The sequence below is a fragment of the Nicotiana sylvestris genome, chromosome 9 (assembly GCF_000393655.2).
Source record: "Nicotiana sylvestris chromosome 9, ASM39365v2, whole genome shotgun sequence".
NCBI lineage: Eukaryota > Viridiplantae > Streptophyta > Magnoliopsida > Solanales > Solanaceae > Nicotiana > Nicotiana sylvestris.
The window spans coordinates 92,556,642-92,567,560 of NC_091065.1; the positions used below are offsets into that span (position 1 = coordinate 92,556,642).

At 38.3% G+C, this 10,919-nt stretch overlaps 1 protein-coding gene across 1 annotated transcript; it reads right to left on the reverse strand.

The window, feature by feature from the left end:
* Positions 1–445: 445 nt before the first annotated feature.
* Positions 446–10,398, reverse strand: LOC104232221 (uncharacterized). Its single transcript, XM_009785363.2, has 8 exons — positions 10,141–10,398; positions 9,055–9,360; positions 8,109–8,308; positions 7,628–7,978; positions 7,317–7,517; positions 5,476–5,546; positions 1,293–1,432; positions 446–1,102 (listed from the first exon to the last, which is right to left on the reverse strand). Exons 1-8 carry the CDS (start codon positions 10,214–10,216, stop codon positions 771–773), a joined length of 1,677 nt encoding a protein of 558 aa, XP_009783665.1. The 5' UTR covers positions 10,217–10,398; the 3' UTR covers positions 446–770.
* Positions 10,399–10,919: the final 521 nt, after the last annotated feature.

Consider the following 10,919-nt stretch of genomic DNA (forward strand, 5'->3'; position numbering starts at 1 on the left):
AAAATCTTCAAAACTTATATTTGGTGTAACTGAAATTAGGTCAAAACTCACTAATTCCTTGATTGATTTTGAATGCAGTTCGTAGTTCCTTCTACACAGAAATTGCAAAAGTTGTATCTACACAGAAATTGCAAAGGTATATAGTAAAATTGATCGATTTTGAGTAAAATTTGGAGCTCCTTTTGAGAATTTTTTGAGAGAGAATGTCGTGATTTACCGAGGTAGAGAATGCAAGGAAGATCTTTAGCGTGATTCTCGGATAGAAGAATCCTTCCTTACGTGTATATCTAATTTTGGGCTACTTTTGGTAAGTGTCTAATTTTGGGCTAGAGGTTGGTAAGTTTGTATTTAAATTAGCTATTTCTGTACTTTTCCCTACAATAAATATAAAGAAACAATGAAAGCAAATGTTATATATAATATATAAAATAACAATACAATAGAATACAATGAAAACACACATCCGTTGTATTAAAAGCAATAATACAATAGAATACGATGAAAACACACAACCCAACGAGTTGCAAGAGTGCAACAATTAACTGAGTCAATTGAAATAACTGAATTTTCCTAGGACACGACTCAAAGATTTGAGCAAGCACTAGAGGGTACAAAGAGAATAAAAAGACTAATGAATAAATTTGGGGATCAAATTTATTGAGAGGTACCAAAATTCCCTTTACCAAATCAGGGAACTTGGGACATTTCTGAGGATTATTAAAGTACCAAAAAACTATAGTTTACACAATGTTACAGGTTTAAATAGGTATTCATCGGAAAATAGCTTCATCAGGAGAACCTGGCAAACCTTTTAGAACGTCTCTTAAGGCATAATAATAACCTTCACACTTGTGATCAGAAATAATGTTGCTTGATAGAAGTATCCTCTGAAAATGTTCACCTGGGTGTCTCTTCAAAAGAGTGAAATATTCGCCACTGTTTCCATTGATTCTAGCATCTGCATTCCTCTTTAGATAATAGAGACTTCCCGGCACAAACAACTCATCAGCTACTTTGCTACCAGCCTCTTCCCGTCTTACAAGAGAAGTTGCATTGCCCGATGGCTTGGAGGTAATAGGAGAAGGCTGGACTCCAGAATTAGCTGAATACGTAGAGGAGAATTGAAAGGATATGTAAGTAACATAATTGAAAACAGACACAACACACCAACCAACCACCCCCCCCCCCCCCACACACACACTCTTTTATTCCAGACCCAGAAAAGTAAATAAATGAAAACAAAAAATGCAAATGTCACGGAACATTTGATCAATTCGAAGTCTCTCCCATACCAGAGTACTTTGCATTGCCTGGCAATTTAGTATAATCAGCAAGTTTCCAAGCAACATCTTGCACAGAAGACACAACCTGCTTCGCATTTGTGAACAAATCTATGACACCTCTCCAGTCTTCCTTCTGGAGAACACTCACCCTGTGCAACAAATAACAGGAAAGACAAAGATTAGCATGGATCTTATCATTATAGACCTTCCACCCGCCTCCTTAACTGCCAACAATGAAACCACCCAAACCCTAAGGTAGTACAAGATGGAAATAAGGAAAGAGGAAAAGAAAAAGAAATAAAACTTATCATAAAAAAAGAAAGAAATAAAACTTAAGATTCTGACATACGACCATCATAACTGTCTCCTCAAAGTAGTGCTTTTTATTCTTGTTTAAGAGATAAAGTCACATTATCACCCTGCGTGTAGAACTTATGGATTACCCTTCCTTGTGCTGCTAAAATAGGTTTGCAACCCCCTTGCTAAAAGAAACCAGTAGAGCTACCCTTTACCCTTAATTTGACTATGTATAATTAATTTTCTTATGCCAAATAACTATATTTTGCCCCTTTAACTAAAACCAATATTCTGTAAATTAAAGTCCCAGTTGACTTGGATGAATTCAAGTCACCATGGGTCAACAAATATCTAAAATAATAAAGGTAAAAGCTCCAGAGTGGATATTACAAATCCTTTTAGCAAATCTGAGCTTGTAAAAAGAGAGAAAAGAGAGGGAAAAGAGAAAATAGACTACTACATGCAAATGGCCCACACCTTTCTCTTCTAGCCCCCCACACCTCCAAAAAGATAAGGCACTAATGCATTGGCATAAATTTTAATGTTGAAAACTTAACATTAAAAAAAACATAAATTACTTTTAAATGTTGAAAACCTGAAATAAACAAATAAAAACATCTCCTCTGATAACTTGAATTTTCAGATCAGTTAGTTCAAACACCTTGGTCAGTTATACAAGGGAATAGGGAGATCGACGAGGATGTTACACATCGTATTGGGGCGGGATGGATGAAATGGAGGCTCGCTTCAGGTGTTTTGTGTGATAAGAATGTGCCACCTAAACTTAAAGGTAAGTTTTATAGAGCGGTGGTCAAATCGACTATGTTATATGGGGCTGAGTGTTGGTCAGTCAAGAACTCTCATATCCAAAAGATGAAAGTGACTGAAATGAGGATATTGAGATGGATGTGCGGGCATACCAGGCTCGATAGAATTAGAAATAAAGTTATTCGGGATAAGGTGGGCGTGTCCCCTGTGAAGGACAAGATGAGGGAGGCGAGACTTAAATGGTTCGGACATGTGAAGAGGAGAGACGCAGATGCACCAGTAGTGAGGAGGTGTGAGAGGTTGGCCCTGGAGGGCCTAAGGAGAGGTAGAGGAAGGACGAAGAAGTATTGGGGAGAGGTGATTAGGCAAGACATGACCATGGATAGGAAGGTGTGGAGGTCGAGAATAAAGGTAAACGGTTAGAATAGGTCGCTTAGTGTTGTCCTTGTCTGTAACAATAGCTTTAGTACATGAGTTAGCGTTATTTGTGTACTTTTGTATTCTTTGATTTATGTGATTACTTGTCGTTGCTTTCATTTCGGCCTTCTGATTACAATACTCAGTTTTAGTTTTGTATCTTTGAATTTTTTTTAGAAGGATTGTATCTTTGTATTTTTGCTTCGGTTTTATATATAGTGTGATTGTTGTTGCCCTTCCTTTTATCTTTCCTAAGCCGAGGGCCTTTCAGAAACGACCTCTCTGCCTTCTTGAAGGTAGGGGTAAGGTCTGCATACATACTACCTTCCCCAGACCCCACTTGTGGGATTACACTGGGTTTTTTGTTGTTGTTGTTTAGTTCAAACAATTCAACATGGCATCAAAGTGGATAAAAGTCCTTGGTTCAAGTCTCAGCGTCACCCGTCAACAAATATGGTTGACGTGCTTGGGGACCAGGAAAAAGATTTAAGTCCAGCATGTGAGAGACGTGTCAAAGACCTAAAACAAATAAATAGGAATGTCCTCTTTCTTGCAACTTGATCTTTTAAATTAGGGCGTAGACATATAACTGAGAATCCCCTGTGAGTTAGCTAGCTCAATCCCAATTGTGCTCACAGGTTTGGAACTCAGGAGAATATTGGCCCACCCCTCTACCCTGATCCCACTTAAACACCAAGTTTCAGTCAATGGTAGGGTTCAAACTTGTGACGTGCGCCTAACCACAATTCAGGCGTTGCATGCTCACTATTGAACCATAGCCCAAAGGGCTAAGCTCTCTCATCTATTTAGTGTAAACAATGTCTAAAGGATGACTTAATGCTACAAACAGGAACATCATCTAGCCAAACTAGCAATTAAAAACCCTATAAACATAAAATCATGAATGAACTAGGTTCCTTTTACTCCAATAGTCATGATCAGTTGTTGTCAAAGGCTCATTTAAGGCACGCTTAAGCCCTGAAGCACAGAAAAGCTTAAGGAGATCGCTTCGCCTCGCTTAAGCTGCGGTTCAGTGTAGGCAAGCCACTAAGGTGCGTGCCTCAATGCCCATGAGTTTTATTTTGAACTGAGCGGTACTAAACAACAAATATTATCAGCTAATAAGTGTATTGGCTGTTGAAGCAAACAATAGGAGTGAATTTGTTTCTTTCTTCTTGAAGTACATATATGTATTTTTATTTTTTTTCCTTAGTTGCGCCTTTTTTTACAAAAGCCCACACTTTAGTTGCGCTTAAAGCCCCAATCAACCTGGAGCGCTTTTTAGAGCTTTTCGCTTTTGACAACAGTGACCCAATTTCCTTTTTCTTTCGTCCCAGCAGATTTTACCTCCTCTTAAATGGACAGTTTCTCTTTACTAGAAGGTGAGCTAAGATAAGCTAATAATCTTATATCTTTTGAACTTATCAAAATAGTGTCCATATTTTTTTGATAAAGGAACGAATTTATTGTTGTAGGAAACCAGCTCATATAAGCAGTTCTATACAAAAAAAAGTAGAGAACCTACACAACATGGTTCTCTAAGAATGATCCTTTATACTAACAGAAACCTAGCGGGTGCTCCAAAAGTCAACCAGAAACACCTGTATAAGTTCATCTCCATCCCAATAATAGCTCTTGTTACCTCGAAAAATGGACATGCGTTTCCTATAATTGTGTTTTTTTCTAGTGAAAGCAGTGAAGACAAGGTCAGGCCCATCAATTCTTCTTGACTTCGTAGTTTTGCCAGGAGTGTTGAAAGGAGAGAGAGAGAGAGAGAGAGAGAGCTGACTAAAGTATGGGCATGGACTATGTTATCTATATCGAGTCGGAGCAATAGCTCGACCAGGCAAAGGGGGGAGAAATTGTGCCGGCGCGGGGACCCATCAAGATCTTGTTTGGATATTGATCATAGCATGTGTCACCAACTTCACTGATCATATCTTTACACCTTGGGTGCCGATCCTAAACTATGACGAATACAAAGCTTTACACCAATAAGGCAGAGAAGCCCTGATATAGCCATGAACTTTTCGCGGACATTGCATCATCCTTGCCCCAGTTAACCAAATCAGACTGAACGAAATAGAGTTGGCTTTTTGAGTTGTAAAGAACTGAGAACTTAGCAGGAAACTATAAAATATTTCATCATTTGGGTATTTCATGTAACTATCAACCAACTACTTTTGCCAGTGACAGCCTACAAAATTGACTCACTCATTCAAGCTAGAGATCTAGTATAATCCAGGCATCATAGCTTACCTTACCCAAAAAAAAAAAAAAAAAAAAAAAGTAGAGTCCAGGCATCAGGAATGGTAGAAAGAAACTATAGATATTCCATCTAAATTTTTATGCACAGCAATTTCTTAAAGGGAAAAACAAAAGGAAAAAGACAACTTGGTTAGTGTTGTTGATGTTGTCACTAATGTTGTAGATGTAGTCTTTATATCATTCACTTGAAAAAACAGTCAATGTATGAGTCAGGAATTGTACAAAGAAAATAGTTGGTCCTTGATTTAACTATTGACAGACAGTTGCTAAAGGAAGAGACAACCCATCTCTATACAAGCAGGAGAACAAAAATAGAAAAGAAAATGCGCGATAAGCAAGAAGCACAGCAATATGCAAACGGAGGCCTAAAGATGCAGCTTCATGTATCTTCAAAGCAATGATTAAGAAGATCCTAGGACCATTTAACGATACATTTGCTTACCAGTTAGTTTGAAGAATTTCATTCCTAAGTCTCGTGAGAGAGGTGACACTAAGCCTTGGAATTATATCACCCTGCATTTGTAAAACATGAAAAGAATCAATCAAATGTTAACAATAGGTTCTACAGATTCTGCTCCATAGTCACATTTATTATGAAAAAAGGAGAAGGGTCAAATGTGCCCCTGAATGATACGAAATGGTCTAGATATTCCCTCAGTAAATAGCTGGGGTCAATAATGTCTTGCCGTTAACAAAGTGGCTCATATTTACCCTTATTGACTAATGAGAAACAATTAGAGACTAATTATCTCTAATCGGACTAATTAGCACTATCAATTGCCACATGTTTAATCCAACCCTTTTAACACCCCCACCTCTTACCGGATCCCTTACCCCATTTCCCCCCTTTTCGGCAACCCCCTCAGTCCTCACCCAACCCACATGCCGGTCATCCTTATTCCCTTTCCCCTCTAACTTGAAGCCTATATGCACAACCTATTTGTATGTATGTATGTAATATATGTGTATATACTTCCACTTCAATTTCGCAAAAAGAAAATGTTTCCAAAATTATTTCTTACATTTTAATATAAGACCGTTTTCTTGAAGGTGGGATAGAGAAGATGGTAACTTGAAGGTGCAAACAATTTGCTGGATTTTCAGTCAAGTTATGGTTTCTAATAGAGGAATTCAGATTTTTTGGACAGAATTGACTGCTGAAATTCGGACTTTGGGGCAGTCGTCATTGGAGATGATTACATAGAAGAACTTCAAAATGGTAATGCCGAGTTTGACACGGTACTGAGCTTGAAAATGGTAATGCCTACCCTCTGCATCGGCTTGGTGATGTTGCCACCGGTATAATTCTGTTGAATAGATACGGTATTCAGAGAATTTTAGCCATCGAAGGTAACCGAAGAGCTGCAGCGTCACGTGGTGCATAGAGGTTGCCCATTGCAGGTGAGGCTTAGTCAAAATCTATGCCAACACAAAGAAGCAATCCAGTGCGCGCTTCACGGCAACAAATAGCGAGGACGTCACGGGGGCGTGTTCAGGTACTTCATTCTAGATTCAATGACTCGGCTCTTGTCTTCTTGATAATTGGAAGAAGAACAGCAAAACTAGTGATAAAGAATCAATTTCAGACCCTTAATTTAACCCGCATAGAGAAATGCTTAGCTTGAAAAATGCCAAATGTGAAATTGGAGGTGACCCATCTACTGGTGGTGACTCATTGAAGTGTTTGGTTGGAGTGATGAAGGGATGAAGGCTTGGATGTCGGAGGTGGTTGCTGCAAGTTTCTGAGTAGCTAATGGTGGGCTGATTAGTGGTTGTAGAAGCACGGTAGATTTTAATGGAGAAGGACAGCGGCTGGGTGTGGTTTATTCCAATGCGGTGGTGGTTAAATTTAGTGCTTTTTTGGGAGGAGAAAGCCGACGCAAAAATGCAGAGAATGGTTCAAAAAGGTGAATGGTTGGAGCTCTTTTAAAGTGGTAATGGAGAGATGGAAAATGACGATGGTGATTTCTGCTGACTCCAGCGTCACTTGACGAAGGTAGTGCTAGAAAAATGGAAGATGGTTTTATTTTTTAGCCACGTGTTGAACATGTGGCCTTCTCCTATTTTAATGAGATTAATCAATGGCTTAATTCTACTTAGTTTCTAAGGAAGGGCCGTTTGCAAAAAAGGTTAAACTAAAAGCCATAATGGCAAGGACATCACTGACCCCAACTATTATGGAGGGCATATCTAGACCATTTAGTCTAGTTAAGGGGAAATTTTGAACCTTATCCCTTATAAAAATATCTTTATCCAAAAACCAACAGATTATAGGTTACTGACCTGCATAACTGCCGTTGTGACATATTCAGAACAATTTTCAGCAAGTTCTTTAGAAACACATGGGGGAGTACCATATCCGATGGCTGATACAATATCAGGGCTAAACCCAAGCTCTTGGAATGACCTTTGACGGAGCATGATAGCAAGCAATGAAGCTGTTGCACCTCCAAGGGAATGACCCACCAGCCTTAACCTAAATCCCTGTAGATGAATAAGTCTCACTGAATGGGAATATTTTATATTTATAGACACATGGGAACTAAACCCGAAACTTTCTAGGAAAACAAACTGCAAAATGATAAGAGGTCCACCTTGTGTTTCTTCAGGCAGTTTCTTATGGTGTCCAGCTCGTAATTAAGGAACCAACGAGCGGCCTCAGCAGTTCCAAAGTGTGTAGAGTAACCCTCAAATGTGATTTCTTCATCACTTGAAGAAATAATGTCAGTTATAAGATCATACACAGTATGAGTTCCACGAATTACAAGAATCACAAGTTTCTTCCGATGGTCAATTCCCATGTAATATCCAGGCCTCAACACATCGGAACTTTTTATGAATTTGATAACATTGCTTTCTCGAAGCATAGTATTCCTAGCAATAGCAGCAGGGTTGGCTTTATAAGACCCCTTAGCCAGCTCGAGGTGGTAGATGAGATCTTGTACCTAACCACAAAGACTCATCTTCATTAGAGTTTTAAATTGATGACAGACAGGAAAATTGACATTAACAAAGGCAAAACAAGACAGAATACCAAACACTTTTACTACAAAGGTTCTGGTAATTAGTGATTACTATCAGCTCAGATGATATTTCTTCACCCTTAACATCTTCAACAGCACTGGTTGATGCCTGCTGGAGATATATGAGATATAAGCCTATGGTAAGATCACTTAGACTCCAATCCTGGAGTCCCAATTTACTACGTTGAATGCTGGCAAATATCTCTGCAAGAGACCTATTAGTTGGTGGAAGTTTGTCTCCGATTACATTTCCTGCAAAGGAAATACAGAATCAACTTTTGGTAGGACACAAAAGGATTGACTCCCAAACTTGAGATTGATTTTAAATTTCCCAGGAGTCAAAATTTATCCGTACCTTTTAATTCCTTTTTGTGGAATAACAAGTTGATTATAAAGACTTAAACCCTTTTACAGAATCAGCAACTGTAGCCACTAACCAGAGCTAATTTTGGTAGGATATAAAAGGATAGACTCCCCAAACCTGAGATTGATTTTGAATTTCCTAAGTCTGCAATTAATCCTGAACCTTTAAAGTCCTTTGATGGAATAACAAGTTGATTGTAACAACTTAAAAATCCTTTTCCTTTACTTTCCCTCTCTAAATCACCAATATACTGAAGAACGGATAACTCTTTTAAATGGTTTTCTAAACCTTTAAATAAGATTTAAATTTCAAGACATTGTGACTAGTAGATCCACGCCATGAATTTGAAGCCAGCTATTTCAATTGTACAAATCCAATTATCACCCCAATCTTTAAAATGTCTGATAATATTAAAGAATATTATATTTAGCGGTTAGAAGTCAAATTAAAAGTGAAAACTAAGGAGTATAAAGTCAAAACTAAAACATGGGCAGCCGCAAATAAACTGAGGTACAGTCTAATGCTCATTTGACATGCCAAGAGCAATGTGCTTATTGAGTCACCCTTCTACAAGATAACAAGTATCAAACTCCTGAAGGTTCCAAAATACTGGAGCATTCATAGCGAAAAATACCTGTTGGCAGAACCGATCTACATAGTTGAACAGCAGGTTCAAGAGCTTTAGAGAGCCAAGCAAGTTCTAACTTCCACTTATTACTATTTAAATCATCATTGACAACGTTGAAACTACTTTGCCGAGGACCGTGGCCTATGCTATTTTCTTCAGGTTTCTCTGTCACTTGATAGTTTACCTTCCCCTCTTTGAAGCCACTATAGGACGCCTTCTCAGAATTGGACCAATGTGACTGACACCGGCTAAGAATATTGTACACAAACTTCTGACAGAACACCTGTTTCCTTGAGATAACAATCCTCAAATCTGCCAGATTAGAATTAAAATTAGGTACCATATTAACAAGTAAAAACATTATAATTTCAGTAGTCTATTTATCTAGCACGCACACAAACCATATCTGCTTTCTATGAATCCACTTCCCCCATCAAGTACTCCCGATTCAGATCAATGTTTCATATATAGAATACCCATCATACAAGAAAGGGCAGCCGGGTAACATCTCTGTTCACACAGGGTTCAAGGGTAACACCCCAAGGGAGTGTGATGTAGGCAGCCTACCGTGACGCAAGCTTCACATTCCACGGCTCGAACCCGTGACCTCCAGCTCCAGGTGACACTAAAACAACTTTACCGTGCTCTCCCCTTCAATACCCCTCATACAAGAACGGGCGAATACTTTATCAATTAATCAACTACCCATTGGTTCCAAATTAGTAAAGGTCGTTCCACTATATGAATCATTTACATCAATTCTACTCTATTAAACAAAATGGATGATACTCTACAATGATATCTGCTATCAATCTCAAACTAGCTGGATTGTCTACATTGATTAACACTCTATGCTAGAAGGACAAAACTATGCTGCTGACAACAAACATTTTTCTTTACAATTATCTCAACTCTTAAATTCCTATTACTAGCTCCAACTAACACATGGAATTATTATAAATCTTTAATACTCAGTCTCAAAGTTTCATCACTATCCAATTTGCTAATATCATTATAAATCATAATAAATATTTTTCCAGAAAATATTTTTCACTCAAAAAGGAAAAATTGCCGAAGAAAAAACTTCAGAACCTGTGTTATTAAATAAACGCTTCGTGGATTTATAAGCCATCATTTTTGATACACGAACATATACACGTTCATGCATATGAACCCCAAAGTTTGGAACATAGCGGGTTTGTCAAAAGGCGGTGGCCGATGGAGCTCCGATACGGCGGCGGTGGCGGCGTATTCCGTGTAGACGCTTAAAGTGTCAAAATGGTATTAAGAAATTACGACTAGTTAGTAAGGGTGATATGGTCAGAACATTTCAGTACCTAAGTTGCGGGCCCGAATCAAATCCATTAACATTCAAATATTGGGAGAAATTTAAAAATAGCATTGCGGGCCCGAATCAAATCCATTAACATTCAAATATTGGGAGAAATTTAAAAATAGTGAACTAGTTATTCAAAAATAGCTCAGTTTCAAAAGTAATCGAAATTTAGCCACTTTTCATGTAAAGATAAATTTGAGCGAAAACACTGTTCAAAACCCAGAAAATACGCCGTATATTATACGGAAGTTCCAGGATAACTATGCTGGAACTCCAGCATAATATGTTGGAGTTCCAGCATAAGTACACTAGAACTCCAGCATAATATACTGGAATTCCAGCAAGTATAAATGTCCAGTATAATATACTAGAATTTGGAGCACCGGTGCTCCAGTCTCCCGTATATTATACAGGAGTCAGCAAAGTATACTGGTCCAGCATAATATGTTGGAGTTCGTACACAGATGCACCGAACTCCCGTTATTATGCGGGACCGGTCTCTGTTGCAGCAAAATAGTGGCTATTTTCATTGACT

Coding starts and splice junctions, on each gene's coding strand:
- LOC104232221 (XM_009785363.2), bottom strand. CDS start 10,216: ATGCATGAACGTGTATATGTTCGTGTATCAAAAATGATGGCTTATAAA. Junction 8,309..9,054: donor TAGATCGGTTCTGCCAACAG/GTATTTTTCGCT, acceptor TTTCCTTTGCAG/GAAATGTAATCGGAGACAAA. Junction 5,547..7,316: donor TCACAACGGCAGTTATGCAG/GTCAGTAACCTA, acceptor TTACAAATGCAG/GGTGATATAATTCCAAGGCT.